This window comes from Rhineura floridana, chromosome 3 (genome assembly GCF_030035675.1).
Source record: "Rhineura floridana isolate rRhiFlo1 chromosome 3, rRhiFlo1.hap2, whole genome shotgun sequence".
NCBI lineage: Eukaryota > Metazoa > Chordata > Lepidosauria > Squamata > Rhineuridae > Rhineura > Rhineura floridana.
In genome coordinates this window covers 31,937,152-31,961,016 of record NC_084482.1, presented here as the reverse complement: position 1 = coordinate 31,961,016, position 23,865 = coordinate 31,937,152, and the positions used below count along the sequence as shown (strand labels likewise).

The 23,865-nt window shown below is 44.5% G+C and overlaps 1 protein-coding gene across 8 annotated transcripts in view; it reads right to left on the bottom strand.

The window, feature by feature from the left end:
- The window catches only part of ASIC1 (acid sensing ion channel subunit 1), a 219,432-nt gene that overhangs the window by 25,019 nt on the left and 170,548 nt on the right, over window positions 1–23,865 (bottom strand). For 3 of the 8 annotated variants that reach the window (XM_061615233.1, XM_061615238.1, XM_061615236.1), the window contains exon 1: window positions 12,616–13,537. The exons of the other annotated variants lie outside the window; for them this stretch is intronic. In XM_061615233.1, the coding sequence (XP_061471217.1) occupies window positions 12,616–13,227 (612 nt within the window). In that variant the 5' untranslated portion in view covers window positions 13,228–13,537. Of the gene's footprint in view, window positions 1–12,615; window positions 13,538–23,865 lie in introns of those variants that run through there. 8 annotated transcript variants of the gene reach the window in all.

Sequence of the window (23,865 nt, the reverse complement as noted above, 5' to 3'; positions counted from 1 at the left end):
CTTTGCTGTAGGCGGTCCTGAAATGTCTGAAGTCAGCAGTGGGGAAGGGAGGTTTATACAGCCGAGGGCAGAGAGCTTCAAAACCCAGCCAAAAAAAACATTCTCGTTGCTTTTGGAGCAACTAGTGCACCCACAACCACAGACAATAAAAACAAAACAGAAGTTGGGAATGGGCTCACCCAATTGCACAAAGTGATTAAGCAACCATGCCAGGCATATATCTAGGTTATGGCCCATAGTTTTTCCCCCAGCCCCAATTCCAGTAACCTTCAAAAGTGTAAGGCATGTTTCTTTAAGAAGGTGAAATCAATTGCTAGGAAAGACTCTCTCCAACTTTCTTTGCACCTTCATTCGCACTATACCAGGGTGTCCCACATGTAGGGCCTCCAACACCCAATGTCTCAACACAGTAGGAATGACAACTCTATTTCTCCACAGGAGGCATCCCTTGTGCACTGATAGTTCATGTTGTTTGGATACAAATAGTCTGAATTTCTCCTCAAGTTTCCAAAATGGCCATCCCCTCCACACCCACAGACCAGGCGATCATGCAGCATCTCCTCAAGGTTTGGGAAATTGCAGTGTTTTGCCATGCGTCTAAGTTCAGCAACATACAGTGACACTCTCTCTGTTGGGCCCTGATTTCGTTTGTAGAAAGAATTACGTTGTGCTATTCCAGCCTGATTTGGAGAGAAATGTCCTTGTAAAACATTCAGGATATCCTCATAAGATGTATTAGCAAGTTTTGCTGGTGCTACGAGGGCCTGGGCTAGGTCAAAGGTGTCCGGCCCACAGACACTGAGTAACACAGCACACTTCTTCTCTGACTCTGTCATGCCATTTGCTGCCAAGTAAAACTCCAGCCTGGCTGCATAACTTTCCCACTTGCTGGGGTTAAATTCTTCAAGATGCCTTTGGGTGGCCATATTCCACAAGATACACACTGACCTGGAGTGCTTTGCAGTGGTTTCCACAGGGTCCAAGCTGATGTCCTAATCCAGTCTAAGGAGAAATGTTCTCTCTCTTTCAGCCTTTCATGCATGAAGAAAACATTCTGTGTGTCTCAGTAAATCCCATCCTCGTTGCCAGTGAAAAGTATAATGAAGGAAGAGGCCACACAGAGGATCTAAGAACTTTACTATAACTAACCATATACCAGGGGTGGCCAAACTTGCTTAACGTAAGAGCCACATACGATAAACTTCAGCTGTTTGAGAGCCGCAAGACATGAACAAATATTACACACACGTTTTTATTGTTACATGCACATTTTGTTACAAAAAATTTATATAAATATTAAGAAGTATATGTACATAATATTTATTAATGTATGTAGTTTTTAAACTGTTAATTTGTATTAGTTTCAATAATCACAAAGTACACATGTCATATATATACCAAATGTTTTCAAAATCTGTAGATTCGTCAAGAGCAAAGCTGAATGCAAGGGAATTCCTTTTTGCATTTTGCCTGCAACACCAGCACTGATCTGGGAGCCGCACATTGTATGTCAAAGAGCCGCATGTGGCTCACGAGCTGCGGTTTGGCCACTCCTGTCATATACAGAGAACAAGGCCCACAGCATGGTGCTGCTTGTAAGGCAGGCCTGGAACTGCCACAGCCTGGGGCTGACTCAGCAGTTGCTGGTATGGCAAGCCTGGAAGGCCAGTACACTACACTAACCATCTGTAGCTTGGGGAGCTGAGCATTTATATCCATCAGAGGCCTTGTGGGCCTGCATCTTCCCTTCTCCTTGTGCCTATAAATGATCCACCAACAGCTAACCCATATTCGTTTTGCCGTTGCAGTTGAGAAGATACAGATTTCCCCCCTGATTTTAGGAGGCTCACAATAAAGTATTTGAGAATTCCTGCTGTAGGCCACTATACTCTTCTCTCTTCCCATAGCTGAGGCGACATTGCTGTTGGGTTTTCAAGGCCTTCTCAGACTTCATCCTGCCTCTGTCCTTGTCCCCATGTTGGATGTATATCACACAGACCCTGGCTCCTGGCCCTGATTCTAAAATCAATACTAATTTTAACATAAAGTGGCTGTTATTTTATACAGTAGGGTCATGTTACAATGAACACAGGCAACTATGTGGAACAAATGCAGTTTGAAGATCTGGAGAACACAAAGCTTTTTTTTCAAAATGAGGGGACAGAAGTTATCTTTTCCATAAGGTTGTATGGATGTTTGACTATATTATTGGTATTAAAAAGGCAATAATTAATTGTTATCCTGCAATAGTAGAATTTGGGGTGGATTTTTATTATGTTTTATTAATTGTGTATTTCGTATTTCAATATAAAATATGAGATACTTCTTTTTTTAACCTTTCAAGTTACTCTTCTGACAAAGTAATTTGTGCTTTATACACATCGAGATTTCCCAACAAATATTGGTTTGCGCCATCTTGGATTTTCCTTTCTTCTGCTGTGTGATTTATTTCTCAGTGTTTCCACTCCCAGTATTCTTGATTCTAATGATTCCAGGCTCTTTCCTTGGCTTTGATTATCAGAACCTTCCTTCCCTATTGCTAGCCTAGGAATAGAAAATCAATGTTCTTGACACTTCTGTATCACCAGCCCCACAAATGCAATATGGTAGCCCATGCTGGCTCTACCCCATTAATGCACATTCAAAAACTGCAGTTCCAAGAACATGATTGTTCTGTACACAATATGATCCTTCTCTACACAAATGCTGACCTCTGAAATTCAGGGGAATGACTTCTGCTTATTCCCCTCTCTGCTTCACCCCTGTAGCTGTTCTGTTGCCCCTATGCACTGGAACACATCAGACAATACTGGCAAAATAAAAATGTTTGATTTCACAAAAGAAGAACAGATCTGATTTTCTTCATCTGCCATCCTCAAATTTGCACATTCCATGCAAATCCATTAAAAAAAAGGCTATCAAAAGTATTTTCAGTAATTCATGATGTTACTTTTCTTGTGTATTGGGGTTGTAATTTGCAGAGCATGTATGAATTACTAGCAAATGTTTAAATTAGGCCTACTGATAATTACTACATTAATCAAGAGTTCATGAATTTGTGATTTTTTATAGTTTTAATAGTAGATGTAGTTACAATTTGTAAGAAAATGGAAAACTCACGTTGACTGGAATGGGTTCCATATACCATAGATCAGCAAATCCACTTAAAAAAATTCCCAGCGCTTTAACTGATATTGCTGAAGATTAACTAAATATAAGAAAATCACCTCATATCTATGAACACTGGAAGATGCTGTATACTGGGACAGACTACTGGTCCATCTACCTCAGTATTGTTTATATCAGCAGTGGGAAATCTCTGGCCTGAGGACCACATGCAGGCCTTGACCTCATTTGATGTGGGGGCAGGGCAATCCTGAGGGTGAGGCTGGAGAGGGGAAAATGGAGAGAGTGATAAGTGAAGGGAAGGGGAAAGCCCTCTGCAAGTGATTAGATTTCTGAGAAGGAGGTGGGGAGGAGGTGGGGGACCAATAACAGAAGGAAGGTGGAAGCCCTCTGCAGAACATCAGTTCATACTGCTGGGAAGAGGAAGAAGGAGAGAGAGATACTTAACAAATACTTAACAGATCAATGCTTCCATTTTTGCAGTGGAGGTGCATGCACATGCCCTTCCTCTCCATTACATCCTTAAAACAATGCACGAGGCAGGCACACCATCAGGTGCTATTGCTTGATTTGTGCAGCTTTCCTTCCAAATAAATGAATAAGTGGGGAGGAATTTAAATGTGAGGAGCAGCCACATCACATGTTATTTTGAGTTATGCGGGGAGGGGAAGTGCATACGAGCTCCTCTATGTGAACTGATGCTTTGATTTGGGAAGTGTTGAATAGGGTTAAATGTGAGGGCTTCCCCGCGCCAGGTATTAGGGTTTTTTTTGCTACATTTGTGGACAAACCAGCGTGTACAAAAATGTTCACTTTGATACACTTGTGTTAGCATTACATTTCTATGAATGTTGTGAACTGTGTGAAAAATGAAACATCACAGAAGGAAGACTACTCACTCAAGCTTCTGCACTGACTGTGAACACCAGCATGTGTTACATTGTTAAGTTGTCTGATCTCCATGAGTCCACTCACTTCAGTGGGAGTTTTGTACTCACACTGTGTTGAGCTTGCAACCTTGGAGCCTTGGAGATGACCTTGGGCCAGTGACTGTCTCTCAGCCTAACTACCTCATAGGCCTACTGTGAGGATAAAATGGGAAGGGGAGAACCATGTGCACTACCTGAAGTTCCTTGAAGGAAAAGTGAGACATAAATGTAATAAATAAATAAATATAATAAATAAATAAATGTTGACGTCAACAAGAATATGCAATACACAAGGTGCATATGAATGCTAATTGTCTCATGAATTAGGAACTCCCAGGTTCCAGGGCATGGATTGTGAATTATTAAAGGTAGTTCAGACTTCATCAAAGTAACTGGGCCTCATGAGCAGGGATTCAAATTCTTGTTAAGAAAAATGAATGCCTGAATTTAGCTCTTGAATATATTGAAAATCCTATTCATTTTCACCCATCCAAATCATTTAACAGAAAAGCGTTTCTACTTTGCAAGGAACAAAATATGGGAGCAAGGGCATAGTTACAGTCATGAGGCTTATGTCACGAAGTACCATTGGAAGGGAGAGGAGAGACCCTCCTGTCTTTGAGGGTGTTTGCATGGAAATTTGTACATTTCTGCAGCTCCCCTGCCTAGCTACTTCATGCCACTTCACTAAAAGGGTAGAAAAGGCACACAATTAATCGAGTATTTCAACACTCTCAGCTTCTAGTATACTTTAAAAGCTCTCATTGCTGTGAAGATAGACTTGAAAGTGTGCACTAATGTTTGGTAAAATCTACAAAACCAGCAGGAGCTCAGTAGCAAGGCTTTCAGTGTGGGCTGGTGTTTTGTGGGGTGGGGGAAAACAGTACGGGGGGAAGATTCACAGCATGGATTCTTGGATAAATTCAAGATTAACAATGCAATCCCAAGCATGTCAGAACTTAAGTTCCACTGAGTTCAACAGGACTTACTCCCAGTTAAACCAAAGGAGGCAATTCTGAACACCTTTATTAGGGCATAAGCCCCACTGAACTCAATGGGACTTACTTTTGACTAAACATGCTTAGGATTGGGTTGTTGCAACGCAATCCTACGCATGCTTACTTTGTTTAGGCAAGCCTACCCAGGCATGTAGGACCAGTACATTTTTCAGAGCAGAGGTATTACATGCTGATAGGGTCTCATTCATATCAGCAAACATGCCATAGCATTCTGCACTAACTGCAGGTTGTGCTGCATGGGGATTTCTGTGACCTTTGCTGATTGGCTGCCAGGATTGTTTTAGTTTTGGTTAGGGACTTTGGTTGTGGGATGATGAGTTTTCTGCCTTACTCATAGGAATCTTGTTGTGCTTGGTACAGTATTGCATTTAGGAAATCATCACTGCCCTGTCTTTTTCTATTTGCATTTCATTTACCTCTGACCTCACTCCCTTACATCCATAGAAGCAACAACAGTGGTTCCATGTGCTCGGCTCAACCCTCTTAAACCCACTGATGATACACCTTGTTGTTTGCATGATGGTTTGTTTCTTGCCATGATAAAAGAGAATTCACATACAGGGAAGTGTGGCTTCAATTGCTGTTGTTTCCAATCTACTGCCTGTGAAGCTAGACCATCCATGTCTGTCAATTATTCACTGGAATTGGGTTGGCTGTCAAAGTGACTTTATAGCAGCCCACAGGGTAGGCAGGGAAAGGTAGAGAATCTTCTTAACTCTTACTCATTTCTCAAACCTCTCTCTGCAGTGAAGGGTCAAGTCTTTAAAGAAGTTGGGAGCAGCCACATTAAAAGGCAGGGGCAGGGCATTCTGAGCAGGGGGTTGCCAACCCTGCTTTGATATATTTGCAGAGGATCCCTAGTTGAGCCTCACCAACAGCACAATCCTAACCATATCTACTCAGAAGTCAGTCCTGTTGAGTTCTGTTGGGCTTAGTCCCTTTGTGTGTTTAGAACTACAGCCTTCAGGGGCATCCATCTTTACTCCTGAGTGCTCCCATCTAACATTTCCCCAACACTAGGCTCCTTTCTTCCTACAATGGCCTTCTGGTGACTGGCCTGGCCTGAGGGCACTTAAACCCTCCTTGCCAGAAGCATGTAGACTAGATTAAATGTTCCCTACCCAGGCTCCCTAAGCAAGTGAGAAGGAATGATCCTGTCAGTTCAGCTGGACCCGGGAACACTCTCATTTAGCTAAGATTTCTATCTTAATTTCCAATCAGAGAATTTTTTTGTTTGAGTGCTATGCTCCAAGCACCTGTGGTTGATGCTTAATGTATCATACTTAATGACATCACTAGGGTTCACCCTGTGACATCACTAGGGCCCATTGTGTGACATCACAAGGGGCCTGCCCCTGAAATCTCAGGGCTTGGGATGCTTCAGACCTGGCAACCCTAAGCAAGTTGGATGTGCTTTAAATGTTTTGTGTGGATCTACTTAATAAACTTTGCCTGCATGTAAATTATTTTAATTAATTTTTAAAAATGGAAATCAGCTACAAAATTTACTGGGTGACCATGGGCTACTCACCATCTCTCAGCCTAACCTGCCCCTCAGGATGAAATAACAGAGGGGGACCATGACCACTCCTAGGAAGAAGGGCACATTTAAAATGTAGAGGAAATAATAATGTACAACCATAGTGTGAAATGCTTTACTCCCAGAAAAGTGAGCATGGGCTTAAAGCTTCATATTGGGAAGGTTTTCAAAACAGGCTATGAATTAAACAAATAAACTGCCCTCTTCAACAGCCCAGAAAAAGTTAAACTTGTTTGACTCCTCATAATTAGAAAAGTATAACACACTGTAATGGCATCATAAGCTGCATGTACACTTCTTTTAAATTTCTTTCAAAAATTATTTGAAAGATAAAACGTATAGTATGCTATTTTTGCAAGTAATTAAAAAACCCCTGCATGTACACTTTTATTATATGCATAACTGAAATTGTTTACAGTAAACAATTGCCTACCAAGACCTGCTGTGATTTTTTGTTCTACATCTTCTGACCTGCACAAAGAGAGAAAGGGACTTTTACTACTGCTGCAAGCTATAAACAATTTATGAGATTTTCAGACAAGCAGGAAAAGACAACAGGTTTTTGGCCTTGCAATGGGTTTTAGGTCAACAAATCTCTTGTCAATCACAACCCTGACTTCACTTATTGGCTATAAACCTGAAAGGGTGAGGTTAGAGCAGCCAAGTACGAGCTCATTTAACAGAAGTGGGGGGAGGCTGATGTTTTGGTGTATATGTCTAGGTCTGGTTCACCTAGAAACTTAATTTTTTAAAAAATGAAAGCTGAGAGTCCAGAGATCGGGGTGACTCACCAGGAGACCTGAAGAGGACCCCCAGAATCAGGAGTCTCTGGGCAAAAAACAGAGACCTGGCAACCCTAATAGTGGGGAAGTTATGGCCTATAGGACAAATTAGGCCCAGCAGAGATCCTAAATTGGATCATGAGGCTGTTTTCACCAAACCATGCCACCTGCCCCACACCTCATATCATATGGCAAAGCATCTGCTCTGCCACTGAGTTACTGCCCATTCCTGACTTTTGTCTGGATTGCATGCCCTCATGTATCAAGTCCTTGGGCTACAAAGCTAGGCTTGAAAATGTCTGTGCATTATCTGGTTAAGCCTCAAGGCTGAGGAAGTGGGGCCAAGCAAGATTTCTAATAGTTAGGGAGGCAGAGCCTACATATGCAGTGTGTTGCAACGACACTCTTGCTCTTAGCTAGAGATGTGAAGGCCTGGGAAAAATCTGGGAAAATGTGAGTGGTGGGAATTTTTTCCTGATTTTTTTGGGGGGGGGGGAGAACCCAGGACTTTCCTCAGTTTATCCCCAGTTTTTTCCCCTGGGCCTTCATATCTCTACTCTTGGTCCCCTCCCCATGATGGTGAGAAGAATATGTTATGAAAAATAAGCAACTGTATGGAAACATGCTTAAAGTGCATATTTTACACAAATGGAAGAAGTCAGCTTTTCTTGGTGCATAGTTTTTTCCCCTCCTACTGCAGCTATCGGTGTGTGTGTGTGAAAAGGGCAATCAGGAATGATCTATCTTGAAATGAAAGCCACACTATAAGACGGCAACAACATTTCCATTAAAAAGGAAAAAAGAATGAGACTAGACTTTATGAAGTGTGCGGAGCTTTGGTGTCTCTTCTTATTTGCATATCCATCACTTGATGCCTAATGATGGCTTGCATGTGTGAATGAAGCCATAATATATTTGACACCACAGACAGAATTTTTATATCACCTCAGATGCCAGGATTTTCAGTAGTGTCATTACACACATCCAAATGCCAATTCCAAATGATGTGTTTGCATGTGGCAATTCACCCTTTGTGTGAGAGGTATGAGAGTTGTCTCTATTATCTCTCGGGCTAGCCCACCACACAAGGTTGTCATGAGGAAATCCATGTATATCGATGTAGACTTGAGCTCCATGAAGGAGGATCAGGATAAAAATGTTTCTTTTCTGAATTTCTAAGCAGCTTTTCAGGTACATCTCAGAGCAGCAAACATAAAAATGAGATAAAACAGTAGCAGCAAAGAAAACAACAAAATGGCAGATTAAAGCAGTATACAACCTCAGATCTTAAACAAAGAAAAATGGAAGAATGTCTTCAAAGTCCAAGGTGAGCCTCTCAGGCATAGCGAAACTGAAATGGCCCAGGCACAGGTCACCACTGGCCTCACCTCTGTAGGCTGAGCCCCCCCCCCCAAAAGACCCTCTGAGGGAAATTGTGTAGGGAAAATATGATAGATAGATAAATAAATCTTCTACAAGATCCTAGGTCAGGGAGCTAGGTTGTCTATTTAATGAAAGAGAATGCACAGCCCAAAAAGGATATGATAACAGGAGAAGAAAGGATAAGATAACAGCATACATATTAAAAATGAGGGATGTTACAGGGGCAAAAAAATCAGCCAGGGGGACACTTTTTAAAAACAACAAACCCTCACAAAGTTCAAATCATGAAGTAGCGCTAACCAGCAGAGATGGGAACTGAAGTTCTTCCCTTCTAATCTGTTATTATGAATAAGTACAAATCATTGGTTGGAACCAGAAATATGTAGCAGATCACGAACAGCCTTCAATATCCGCCCACGCAAGTACCAGAAACAGCTCTGTAGAAGAGAGGAGGTATGTCTTCAAGTTACTTCAGGTCATGCCTCTTCTAGAAAGTAGCTAGAAGTGAACAAAATGCTCCTGAGGTGAAATGTGGAGATCGATTCTATGCATGTTTATTCATAAGTAGGTCACTTGGTTCAATAGATAGTATACCCAAGGAAGTGACTATAAGGTCTCAGCTGCACTATAGTCATGGTTTCTCCAAAGGAATCCTGAGAACTGTAGTCTGTTAAGGGTGCTGAGAATTATTAGGAGACCCTTATTCCCCTCCCAGAGCTACAATTCCCAGAGTGGTTTAGCTGTCAATCCCTTGTCCCAGGAGGGAACTCTGGGAATGGTAACACTGCAAGGAGAATAGGGGTCACCTAACAACTCTCAACACCCTTAAACTACAGTTCCCAGGTTTTTTTAGGGGAAGCCATGACTGTTTAAAGTGGTGTAATACTGCTTTAAATGTATAGTACAGACGGGGCCTAAGACGGCAGCCTGGGGCAGATTTCTGGTCTGGTTTATTAGAGAGCATGGTACTTCATTTCTTTTTACATGCAGAAAGGATTTGGGAAGAGAAAGGGGGTGGAAAACAGTACGGTATATTTATACCATAGTCCAGAACAAAAATAACAGATAAATATAGTCATACAGCTTTTTAAAAAGTCCCAAACAATAAAGACATTCAGATAAACAATCTATCATGAGTCACACCTGCAAACACACTCATAGACTAGAAAATCATAAAGTGGGAGGGAAAAGGAACCATGTCACACAGCTCCCTTTGGGTCGGGATTCCATATATCTCCCTACTTATTTCATAGAATCATAAAATAGTAGAGTTGGAAGGGGCTTATAAGGCCATTGAGTCCAACCCCCTGCTCAATGCAGGAATCCAAGTTAAAGCACAAACCTTTAAAGATAAAGGTTGTTACCTTTCAATTACTGCCACAAAAATCGGGACAGGGAGAGACATACCACCAAACCATAGCTTCCTGCTGCAAAAATGAGCTGAGGCAGTTCCAGGCACAAGCACGCCCCCTCCTCTTTTCTCCACCTTTGGTTACCGGAGGAAGAGATTGAAAGCTTTTGCTTTCTCTTTAGAAATAACCACAGTTCCCCATGATATCTGAACTGTGGTAAACTAGGACCAAACTGTTGCTTGATATCCTGGTTTGTTAACTAGCATAGTGAGAGCAAACCACAGTTCCCCGAGTTCAGAGAGCACAGGGAACTGTAGTGAATACTAAAGTCAATTCTAAACTTTAGAATCCTATGGGGAACATACTGGTGAAGCAGACCCCTGCAGAGAGCAGCGCTAATCAGTGATGAACAGATAGTTCAATCTTGCTGGGTGCTGTTTTGCCAGTGTGTTACCCAGAAACAGAGCCCTCCCAACCACAGATCAACTTTGACAGGTGGGTGGGACCACCCACCTATCAGTCATCTGCCATCATCATTACATTAGTTGATTGACAGGTGGGTGACCCCACCCACCTGTCAAAGTTGGTGCATGGCACGAGGAGAGATAAAGATCTGGCTCCTGTCCTATGTGGTAGTGTTAAAGTGAAAGCAGAAGCTTTCAGTTTCCTCCTTGTGCAGGCAAAGGAAGAAGGGCATGGATGGGAAGAGAAGCATGTGAGCCCAAATGTCACATAGGCTTGTTTCTGTGATGCTTGACCATGATTGAGCATTACATCTGGAGCAGGCATCGGAGTCAGGTCCTCAGACATGCTTGCCAATGGAAATCTCTAATGTTCTTGATCTCAGTGAAGGCCATGAAATGGTCTGTGCTGAAACCAAAGAGAAGTATTATCTGGACAGCAAGTCAGAACTAGTTCAGAGGTTCTTAACAATGGTATTAAATTGGACTCCAAATTAAATTTAAAAATGGTATTAAATGTTCCACTATTGTTGATGTTTTTGGTTGCCATCATTTTAGAGTTGCCAGGTGTCTCTTAAGGAGGTGACCCATATTCTGAACACCCTAGCACCTTAATAGTGGAACAGATACCAGGGATCCTGCGAAACTCTTCTTTTGAATTCTGGCTTAGTAACCAGACCTTACTAACCCCTTTTACACCCTTGTTTTCAGCATACACAGGCTACAACCTGATGACTCACCAGCATGTACTGATAGACTCCCACCAACATGCTTGCTACAATACCTTCCTTCCACTTACTCATCATATCATCCCATACTTAGGTTTGGCACATTGTAATCTAGAAATTCTTTATACCTGAATTGGAAAATGCACTCTTTAGCAACTTCCCCTCCCCAACGTCCATTTACCAAGCCTTGTCCAACAACCAGAGTCAGCAGGATGCTTTGTATGCAACACAATTAGCAGGTGTGGGGAGCCAATAACAGTAGAGGAAGAAAATACATGGGAGGAGCCATGGGTGCCTAACCTCCTGACTTAAAAGTGCAAGGGGAAAAAAATCTGGATTGCATCGTAGATTCTGCTTTCTTCCCCTTCCTTTTTGTAGCCCCATTAAATAGGAAGACATCCTCCTCTTCGGTCTAAAATTGGATGAGCATTCCTCCAGCATGCAACCACGATAAATTACAAAAGTTAAACAAATATTCATATTTGTGGTTCTTTTTGCATAATATGTTCTGTTTTCACGTTTCAGGCTTTGAAAGAATGTGGAATTCTTGACGGGGCGTGGGAGGGTTGTGCAATATACCCCAAGCCTACTGCTCTAACCATGAAGGCCTGCTGAGCCCCCATTCACCAGACTTGACCAACTAGAAGTAAGAATGCTTTTGGAATTTTTTTTTAAACCTGTAACTGATTTTAGGATGTTCTTATCTCTAATTGCTTTTAGATTGGTTTTGTTAAAATGTTACGTTGATGTGTTTGCTGCCCTGGGCTCCTTCAGGAGGAGGGGTGGGATATAAATTCAATAAATAATCAATAATGAATAATAACTGCTGGTTGTATGTTATTCAGATTCATAAAGGCTAGAAACGTACCAATATTCCCAAGATAACAAATATTGCAGCACTGCACCACACACTACCAAGTTCTGTGCTTGCACAGTAAGACAGTGGCCGCACAGTCTATGTGCAACATCAACTCTGTCTTAACTTATTGCTGCACCCCAGATACATTAACACATTTCTGAAAAGAAGCAAAACTTTTATTCTTTAACAATTCCTAAAGCTGTTGGCACTGGCCTCTCTTCATGAGCTGCCAAGCAGAGACTTGCACCTTCCAGGGACCAAGCTAAATTCCATGTTACACATATACTTAGGGACCTTGTTGAAACATCCATTCTGCAATTTCATGGCACACAACGCTTCTCTAGGGCACATCCTACATACATAACCCCACCTCTTCCCCCTCTGCTGTGGCTGTGCAGCTGCCCTCCCCAAGGCCCCCTTTGCCGCCCCGACTCACAGTCGTGAAGTTGTGGGGGCCACAGCGCTCGCCCTGAAAGCGGCAGGAAAGGAGCATTTCCTCAAGCTGATGGCCCAGCCTGTCCAGCAAGCGGCGTGTGGACTGCTCCTGCGGTGGTAAAGGTGGCAGATAGTGGGAGAAATTGAGCAGGTTCCCCAGCCAGAGCCATCTTGGGTCCCGCAGCAGAGCCCTGGCAGCAGGCACTGGCTGCAAGTTCTTATTGAGGAGCCCCAGCCAGTAGCCACCCAGGTGAAGATCCGCTCGGCTCATGCGCCGTAGCAGGAGCAAGTTGTTGTTGCAGAAGGTGACGGCTGGGAAGGTGAGCTGTCGGGCATAGAGGAGGTGGACCTTGGTGTGAACAGGCCAGGAGAGCAGGTAGCGGATGCGGTTGGAGGACCAGGTGAAGAGCAAGGCCAAAGAGCCGAGGAAGGCCAGGAGCCAGAAGGCCCGGCGGGGGCATGACAGGCGCCCTGAGAAGATGTGGCGGAGTCCATGGAACCTGGTTTGCTCCAGGAGGAAGAAGAGAGGTGGGTCGGAGACACGGCCAACCCAGCTAACTTCCATGTTGCCTTCCATGTTGAGAAGCCTTGAAGTAGTGCTACATGATCTCATTTTCCTGCTTCATCCTAACCTCTCCCTCAACTTCAGCCGGTGCTTCAGAGAGCACGAGCTCAGAGATGCTGGGAGAGCCTGCCTGCAGCTTCCTTGGGCAGCCTCAGCCTCAGCATCAGTTCAAAGCATCTCCTGGTTCCAAAAGAGGCTGCGTGTCTAGGGGGACACTGTCTGGCACAGGCAAGAAAAGAGCCTCCTAGAGCATGCCAGAGCCAAGCCAGGCAGGGAGGGAGAGAAGGCAACGAGGAGAGAAACAGGGAGATGAAATAGCAAAGCGAGCGAGCGAGCGAGGAATGGGGGTGGAAGAGCTTGGAAGGAGAGGGGTTGGCAGAGAGGGGAAAGGCATAGAGATTAGGGTGCTGGAGGTTGGAACAATGCAGAGAAAGAGAGGGAGGGAAAGAGAGGAAAACAAGTACTCAGAGAGAGAGAGAGAGAGAGAACGTATGTGGTTGGGAGGAAACAGCGCCTGACAGTCAGCGAGACAAGCCCAAGTGCAGTCCTGCCCCCCTGCAGTCAGTTTAATTGTCTGAAGAGCTTGTTCCGAGCTAGCAACAAATGCCCTTAAACCAACCCTTCATCTGCAGCTATCTGCAATGTCCACCCTCCCTCCCGAACATCACCCACTCAACACGGTGCCTTGCACCGGCCAGTCTCTACAACTACTGGACAGGCTTTTCCTGCAAAAAACTGCAACAGGATATTGCTTCCGTCTGTGCATTTGTATACTGTTGCAGGCATGGTGCAGCCTCCAGGACCTTAAATGGCCTGGAAGGTGCGTTTATGTGAATTGAGAGGGGGAAGGACATTCTAAATATTGTTAGGGGTAATATTTACAGTCCAGAGAGTAACAAGGGGATTAGACAGTGAATTTGGATGCCATGAGATTTATTTTCTAATCACTACAACTGGGCATCAAGGGAGCACAGAAACGTGTTTTCACAGCACAATCCTGTGTGTGCTTATTGAAAAGTAAGCCCCACTCTATTCAGTGGGGTTTGTTTCCCAGTAAGTGTGTACAGTATTTCATCTTCCACAACGACTGACAACTGTGGGAGTCCCCTCTGGAGACTTCCCAACATCAGAGCCTGAGTGTCTTTCAAAACACTTTCAAAACCAGTTCATAGCTTGAACAATGTTGGCTTCCGGTGGTCTAGATGCAGCTGATCAAGACAGCTGGCATTTGCTTCTACCTCTTGTAGTCTCTTTCAGAGGGATTTGACACTTCCATATTGCTACCTTTGGTGAACCCTCAGCTTAGAAATTCAAGGAAAATAAAATAATCTCAGAGCTTCCTACAGTATACTCATTTTTGAAACTTTTTATGTACTCAAATGCTGCTGTTTGTCACTGAGTGGGGAATACTAGTTTTTATTTCCCGCAGCAAAAACATCAGAGGAGGCTGGTAGCTCATCAGTAGAGCCCCTGCTTTGCATGCAAACAGTTCCAAGTTCAATTTCTGGCATCTCCATACAGGGCTGGGAAAGACTGTTGTCTCCACCCCCCAATTGCTGTTGCTACTCAGAGTAGTAGACAATACTGAGTTAGAGGGACCAATGGTCTGATCTCAGTATAAAGCGGCTTCCTACAACAGATCACCCACCAGGCTGAATGCAGCTCATCAGATATGTATGATGGCACTCTCTCTAGGCTTCAAAAAACCAGGCCTTGATAGCAGGTAATGTATGGCTTGGTGAGCTGCAAGCCATGCCTTCCAATATTGGTAACCTCAGAAGAAGATATGCCAATTTTAGGGACACAGTGGGATGTGACAGATGGAAGTGATGACAATCTGTATGCAGTGGGGTGGTGGAGACTGTCTACCTTTGCATGAGCATACCCCTGCTGGAGGAAATAAAGGCATGGTTTATTGATCAGTGATGTGAAGTTCCAGAATGCTCCAGGATGTGGAGCATAAGTCTCACACCCATAATTCCAGTCCAGTCAACAGAATGGTACATTAACAGCCCCATCCTGGCCAACTGGCAAGAAATGAAGAGGTTTGTTGTAGTCTCATATATTGGCAGTGCTGAGATACCTGGTTTTGTTTGTGTGTGTACACGTGAGAATTCGGCAGCAGAGAGTGATGGAGGGGAGATTCACAGGAGGGATCAAAAGGCTACTCTGGGATATTCAGGATTTAAATGCAAAAAGGCAGTGTGTTGTAAAAGTACTTGCCGAGATTACCTTTTTATGCTGAGATTACCTTTTTTAAAAATATAAACTTTAGTTGATTAGTCATTTTATTACTTACATCTGCATCAATTCGGGAGTGTTTACATGTATCCTGTGAGACACTTAGGCCACATTCATACCATACATTTATTCCACTATTATTCTACTTTAAACAGTCATACCTTACCCCAAAGAATCCTGGGAACTGCATTTTGTGAAGGTTGCTGAGAGTTGTTAGGAGGCCTCTATTCTCCACACAGAGCTACAATTGCTGAAGTGGTTTAACAGTCAATTCCTCTTCCCAGGGAACTCTTGGAACTGGAGCTCTGTGAGGGGATCTCCTAGCAACTCTGAGCACCCTTAACAAACTACAGTTCCCAGGATTTGGGGGGGTAAGCCATGACTGTTTAAAATAGTATCATAGTGTTTTAAATGCATGGTGTGAATGTGACATTGGCGATATTCTTAAAAACACCTCCATCAGGGATGGGGAACCTGTGGCCCATCAGATACTGGATTCCCATCATCCCTGACTATTTGGCCAAGCTAGGTGGTACTGACGGGAGTTCAACTACATCTGGAAGGCCACAGATTCCTAATCCCTGCTGTATACCCATGTATGTATGAGTGGCTCTGCCACTGCTCATGTCAACCCCAACCGCACTCTTCAGCAATCCCTCTACCCTTAGACCTCACCAAACTTCTCAGACTAATTCATTAAATCAGGAGTGGGAGATCTTTTTGCTCCCACCCTGTGGCCAACATTGATAGGTGGGTGGGGCAAACCGCATGCCAATCCCCTGACATAATTGTGATGGCACATGATTGACATGAGGGTTGCTCCACCCCACCTGTCGAAGCTGGCCCAGAGGGTGGGAGCAAAAAAGGCTCCCCACAGCTGCCTAATGAGTTTGTTTGGGGGGAGGGTAGCTGACTGGGCAGAAGTTTCCTTCCTGCCCCTTCATGTTGGAGTTGCCCGCCCTGGTCCTGTGCCTTTAAGAGCAGCTTGATCTGTAGATAATAGCAGGTGATGATGCTTTTCCCCTAGACAGCACAGGAGTGGCTCTTTTCCCCTCTTGGTCAGGAAGCAACTCTGTCTGATATGGGGACCAGTTAGATACAGATTGTGAATCCAATGCTCATCTGTTTGGCCAAGGAAATTTATCCTTTGACCCGACTGAGTGCATGGCCACTTTGACAAGGAAGGACATAGAATTATGGTGCTGAGCTCCTCTAAATCTTGTACTCTCATACACAGAAAAGAAAGAACACAGTCTATTCATTTCTCTTAGTGTCAGCCATAGGGTGACCAGATACACAGGGACAATAGCTTGATAGTAGGGTTTTTTTTACTAATTTTATCGCAGTTGTATTGTATTGCATTATTATATTTGTATTTGGTTACTTTGAGCCACCTTGAGCATCATTTGGTGGAAAAGCAGGATGCAAATCTAACAAACAAGCACTTAAGGTTGCTGTTTGATATAAGGGCATTTTTCTCTTCCTAGTTGTTCACTGGGCCCCATAAGGGCATTGCTGTACAGCCCAGATTTCCCCTTATCCTTCTTCAGCAAAAAGCATTCTGCTCCTTTCCTTCCTCTTAGTGCTGTTTTTTGTGGGGTGATGGTGCCACCTAGTGACCACTAAGTGTATATATAATTTATTCTACCAAAATGGAAATGGAAATGGACTGCCTTCAAGTCGATTCAGACTTATGGCGACCCTATGAATAGGGTTGTCATGGTAAGCGGTATTCAGAGGTGGTTTTACCATTGCCTTCCTCTGAGGCTGAGAGGCAGTGACTGGCCCAAGGTCACCCAGTGAGCTTCACTGGCTATGTGGGGATTCGACCCCTGGTCTCCCAGGTCCCAGGCCAGCACTGTAACCACTACACCATACTGGCTCTCCAAGAGTGAGTGAATTAAGAGTGCCTCAGCACCAAAATAAAAAAAAAGGGGGGAAGGAATAACTAGGGATGGGGAAGTAGAGATGGTGAAGTCTTGATTTTCCTCAGGAGGATCCATTCAAGGGTAACACTTTGTGTAAGCAGATCCTGATCCAGGACAAGGGGTCCAAGTTTGGCAACCTGAGTTGGAGTACTTGTGGTTTAAACTCTTGGTTACATAACCCAAAAGTGAACTGTGAACTGAAATTACTTTTGGTTGGGCAGCAAATGTCCCTGATCAAGTCTGAATGCAGGGGGGAAAGTCAAATTAATATTCCCCTAAATCATTTTTTGACATTCCCATTTATAGAACCTGCTTTGTTTCAGAGAAAACAATAGATGCATTGAATTTGGCAAGCTCATATTTTTTCATGAAAGACTTCAAATACATCAGTGAGGCTTACCCAGAATTATGTTTAGAAGTATCCCTCAAAGCTGAATTTCAAAAGTTAAATTAGAAAGTGTTCAGCATTTAGAAAGTTGCATCCCAGTTGTAAATTTTCCCCAAATGTTCAGTTTGTATAAGCATGTTATTTCTGCACTAGAGGAGATTGAGAGTCTATGGGGGTCGTGGATGGGAGACTGGGTGAATTGCAGCCTGCTCCTAGCATAATAATAAGAGCCTTGTTGGGTCAGAGCAAAGGCCTACCAGTCCAGCATGGGCTTTCCCACGATGGCCAGCCATTTGCAGGATATGAAGACAATAGCCCTCTAGCTCCTCAGCAAATGGCATTCAGGGTCATGCTGCCTCTGAATCGGGAAAGTCCGTATAGTCAGAGATGGGGAAGCTGTGGCCCTGCGGACCTTATTGAACTCCAGCTCACGTCAGTCCAGCGTGGCTAGCGGTCAAAGATGACTGGAGTTGCAGTCCAGCAAAATCCGGAGGGCCACAGGTTCCCCATTCCTGCATGCAGGCATCACAGCTAATAGCCATTGGTAGGCCTGTCTTTCAAACCCATCTGCACTCATGCCCATCACCAGGGCCAGTCTTATCACTGGGCAAAGTGAGGCGACCACTTCAAGTGGCAAATGCTTGGGGGGGGGAAGCTGTTTTTCCTGAGCCCCTTGGCTGCACCCTCATAAACTAGCCTGCTGCCCTCAGGTGGGGTTGAGAACACTATCCTGCTGCTGCACTGAAGTAAGACTCAACTGTCGGTTCAGTTGAAGTCTGTACATGGAATTGGGGATGGGAGCGCTACCTGATTCTTTGCCTCAGGCAGCAAAATGTGTTAGGCCAGTCTTGTCCACCACTACCTCCTGTATCAGCAAATGCCATACATTCATTATGTGCTACGCGAAAGACTTCCTTCTGCCTGTCTTGAATCTTCTGCCCCTTAGTTTTATTAGGTAACTCTGAGTTCTAGTGTTACGAGAGAGGGAGAAAAATTCTCTGTCCACTTTCTCCACGCCATGCATAATTTCATAACCATCTATCATGTTTCCCCTTCTGACCTTTTTTTGTACATTAAAAAAGGCCCAAACACTGTACCCTTTCCTCATAGGAAATGTTGCTGTCTATCACATAATGTGTGGGATAGCTAAGTAATATAAAAACATGGATTTTATGCACTCACATTGTAGGCTGTATTTGAGCTCAAGTTAATAATATGAATCTTCATGCTGCATCTACATTTGGGGAGTCTCACACCTTTCCGAGGTGTGTGAAGCAAAACGAAACGGCAATGTACTTTGAATCTCTGGAAGTAGCTTAGTGGCAAATTCAGAAGTGCAGGGTCCCTTCATTATAGTCATGCCATGCCCCTTTTGGAGTACTTTCCCTATTGCTGCATTACAATGATCCTTGCAGATCTCCGAGTATTGCTTTTCAGCCAGCTCTACCATTTTCTGTGCATGTGCATGAACAAAAGTACCAAGATACTGTAAGGTAAAGAACACCCTTTGCTGAGTTTCCCTCTTTTGTTGTCATACTAACACTCAGAGCAACTGCATTTTAGGAGGAAACTTAAGCATGGAAATTCTTGACCTAACCTTGGTTAGGCATATTCATCTGCATTTCGCTTTACCATACACAATATGTATATATAGAACATAATTAAAAGCTGAAACACCCTCTCTCTCACTCTCTCTCTCTCTCACACACACACACACACAGAGAGAGAGAGAGAGAGACAGACAGACAGAGAGAGAATATATTTTGTCTCTCCCTTCTCTTCCCTTATTACTCCTGGTTTTGGGCTGGAACAAAACCACACAACTTCCCCTCCCCCCATTTTTTGCTGCTGGATTGAGATTAAAATCCTTGTTACCAAACTGGAGGCTGTGCAGCAGAGCCCTCTTCAGGGCAAGTTCTCTCCTCCCCTACCTCCTTCTCTCCTTTCCCTTGCTTGCTTGTCCTCTCTGCAGTCCTCATTCCTTCCCCCACGTGCTTCTCTCACAACAACAGACAGGCCCTCCCTTAGTATCTGCGGGGCCCAGGGCAAAAGCATAGTTGCCCCCCCCCCAATTCTTTCTCTCACTATATATCCTTTCCTCCAGGCAGCGGTGGAGGCTTTGTATTTCGGCTGCTAGGAGCTTGCGGCTGCAGCTCCCTTTTTTGCAGCCTTTGTTGGTGGCGGCGGCGGCTTTGTATTTTTCGGCTGCAGCTCCCTTGTTTGCAGCCTTTGTTGTAGACTCGCTTAGCGTTTCTCGCTGCGAGGTTTTCTCTTTCCCGGCTTGTTACCGTGGCTGTCAGGAGACCGCCGTTGCACCTCTTCCTCCCAGCTCGTTTCTACGCTCCCCTCAGCTGCTCGCTACTGCGGCCGTGAGGAGGACGCGGCTGCTGCTTTTATATGCAGATCGCCAAGCACGGGGGCCCCCCAAAGTGCGGGGCCCGGGGCAACTGCCCTGCTTCCCGGTGCCTAGGGGCGGCTCTGTCCCTAGAAGCCAATCGGCATGAAAGGGGAGTGTGTTAGTTACTGAGAAGAATCTTCTCAGTCGCTGGCTCACTCCTTTCTCTCTGAATGGCTCCAATCAGCAGAAAAGGACAAGGAAGCACGTTAGCAGATTCTTCTCAGTGGCTAACACCCTCCCCTTTCATGCTGATTGGCTCATAGGATGCTGAAGAGATAGGGACCCTGCTCCCCAAAAGGGGGTCTAAGACCACTCCCCAGGACCCTGGATGACTACACCCCTGCTCTGGAGAGCACCATTCATTTCAGCCTCACTAATGGCCAGTTCTCATTTGGACTGCTTTTACGGGGGGAAATTGTGGGAGGGCATATTTAACAGCTCACAACTCTTGTGAGTGGTGCAGTGTGGGAGGGGAAAACTTGTGTGATAACTTGTGGGAGACGTGCAGTCAGATCTCTCCACATTTTTAACTTACAGCAGCTGAGGAGGCAGGGTCTGAATAATTTTGTCTGTGCAGTGGAAGCAGTAGGGGGATTTTGATTCCCCCGCCTATACTGTTTTCTTACTCTACCTACCCTCCACCAGCAAAGCTCCCATGCAGTGGAAATAATCCCAGTTACCTGTTTCCTCCCCTCTGCCCTCAAGAGCTATCAGCAGCTTTGTGTTTAAGATTTAAATCTGGAAAATGGCACTGGGGGTAAGGGGTTAAACGTGTATTTATTTATTATTTGTTTATTATTTGATATATAACCTACTTTTCCTCCCTTCCATTCCCATTTCCTCTGCTCCAATCAAATCCACCCATAGCAACTTTAAAGTTAAACAAACAAGCACAACACTTTAGGCATTCTTATCAGAGATCTCTCAGAATTAGGCCCTGAGCAAGAATCTGAATGTGTGTTCCTTACAGTTTAACTACTGTAGTGGCCTGGTTTGTATGACACGGTAAGCTATGGCTTACTGGGGACGCATGAACGTGCTGGCTCCCAGAGAGGAGTTTGCAGCCACTAGGCTCCTCGCCTGTTACTGTCGCATCAGTTAGTAAGCTTTGGCTTAGGGTGTCTTCTGAACTTGGGCTTATGGTGAAGCTCCTTCCTCGCTAACCACCAGCTGCAGCCAAGAATAAACCTTGCATGCACGTGCCTGGAGGAGGGAAGTTTCTCTCCCTGTCTCTATCATTATGTGTGTGTGTGTGAGCGCGTGCGTGCACGTGTATGTATTGGTGCATGGGGAGCTGTCAATATGTAGTAGCTGAGACTCTTTGCTTTGAGGCTGGGGAGAAGAATGGTGAGAAAGGTGACTGGGCACACTGCCACACAGTGCAATTGGTGGACTGGGTGCGTGTGTCCCAAGAGATCAACCGAGGCCCGCTGACTCAGCCAAGTGTCACATGGCTTGGTTGGAAATTTCAGCTACTAAGGGAGGTGGTGGCACACAGGCACCAGCAGAGAGGATTCAACGTTAGGAGGGAGACTTAAGTTTGGATAACACCAGCACCAAAGAGGATAATCAGGAAGAAGATGGCAACCATCTTGATGTCCTTCCACCTATCCTGTGCGCCACCTTCCACGAGGTCGTCTTGAAGTGTTCCAGTGTTGCTTCTTGATGCATGGATACTCAAGAGTCTCACCCCTTGCTAGCATCTGCTTGGTGTTCTACATCATGCTGTTCTTGACTCCCTCCATCTCTTGAAGGTTCTTCACCCAGTCATTTGCCGTCTTGGGCCACTTCTGCTGCAACCGTCCATGTGCCCATTGAGGGGTCCCCTTCAGTCATCCTTGGCAGCCACTTCCTGGTACTTTGAGATCTCGCCAAAATGTCCTGCTTCTCCCTGACTTCCTGGCTGCATATTTTTTATATGTGTGTGTGTAGGCAGAGAGGGCAAAGGGACTCCATCCCCTTCACTAACCAGGCTATCTATCTATCTATCTATCTATCTATCTATCTATCTATCTATCTATCTATCTATCTATCTATCTATCTATCTATCTATCTATCTATCTATCTGATTTGTTAGATGCCCATCTCGCAGAGATTAGTCTGCCACTCTGGGCGACATACAACAAAAACACAAATACAATCCATATAAAAAAAATAGACAGAAAACATTAAAAGATTAAAAAGTTAAAACTCCCTAGAATTGCACTCTGGCAACCCTTATATGATGCATAATGTTTATCTGTGCATGTATGTGCATGGTACATTTATATATATGCACCAGCAAATGTCCGTGCATGTATGTGAGTGTGTGCATGCATGCTCTGTGCAGTGGGTGAAGGGGCAGGCCTAGCCTATCCATCCCTCCGCTGCTTTCCCAAGTTCTGCAATTACTGCATGTCCTCACTTGTAAGGTCATATTTTACAGCCTTTACTTTCTCCAACATTAACAACACACCTAATAGCAAAGACACAGCAATTATGGCTTATTGCCATCAAGTTATTTAACTAGGTTGTTTTGCTGATGATAATAGCCCTTAAATACTTGAACAATATTCAAGGTTCAATAGTCTTCATCTCTGTAGGAAATGCTGTAAATTCAATGGGTACAAAAGGAACATGGGGATGCAGTTGTAGGTTATGGCCATCAGAGGGCATCAAACCAGCAGCAAACAAGAAGTTCCAGAAACTCCACAAGAGGCTTTAACTAAGAACACAGAATTAAGGACCAAAATACAGAATGCCTGGCCCATACGTGGAAGTGGTAAGTGTGTGTGTGTGACAGAGACTTCTGAGGATGATAGTATTACGCTTTTCATAAATGTCTCTTATCACCCCAACAAGGCCCTTGAACCTAGCTGTGGTTTCCAAGTTTTAAAATAAAAAATTCTGGTACTGGGTGACAACTGGGATCAGAGCCCAGAGAGCATCAGCAGGTGGATCCAGTGGGCAATGTTCAGAGGTTCTGGGTAGGTCCAAGGCCCAGCGGAGGCAGAGCCAAGCGCTCTCTATTTTATCCTCACAACCGCCTCGTGAGGTGGGTTAGGGTGAGAGAGAATGGCCCATTTTGGATATACATACAGCTTATGTTGAGATATGCACAAGCTTTGCACTCACCACTTTTTGTCCTTGCACCACCCCCTTCTTAGTGCACAGTTCCACAGTTTCCCAGTACGTCAGAATTAGGAAACTATGGTTATCAGGATTGGAAGAAACCAGGATCTTAAACCACAGTTTGAAGTTGATTTAAGATCCTGGGTTGCCCCAATCCTGGTAACTGTAGTTTCCCAACTCAGACACAATTGGAAACTATGGTTAATTAACCCAGGAAGTGTTGAATTGTGGCATGCTGAGAAGGAAGGAGAGAAAGGGCAGGATGAGGTCAGTGTGTCAGCAGCACAAGCCTTGTGCATATATTGCCTTAACAAGCTGAGATATACAAACATCTGAACCCAACCAAAGAATAGCTTGACAAGCTTCATGGCAGAGTGGGGATTTAAACCTGGCTCTCCCTAGTCCTAAACTGACACTCTAGCCACTGTATCTTATGGCAGGGATGGGGAGCCTGTGGCCCTCCAGATGTTGCTGGACAACAACTCCCATCATCCCTGGCCATTGGCCATGCTGGCTGGGGCTGATGGGAGTTGTAGCTCAGCAATATCTGGAAGGCCATCCCACCTCTGCCTTACTGCCTCTGAGGAGCAGAGCAATCTCGTTCAGGTATCATTCCCAAA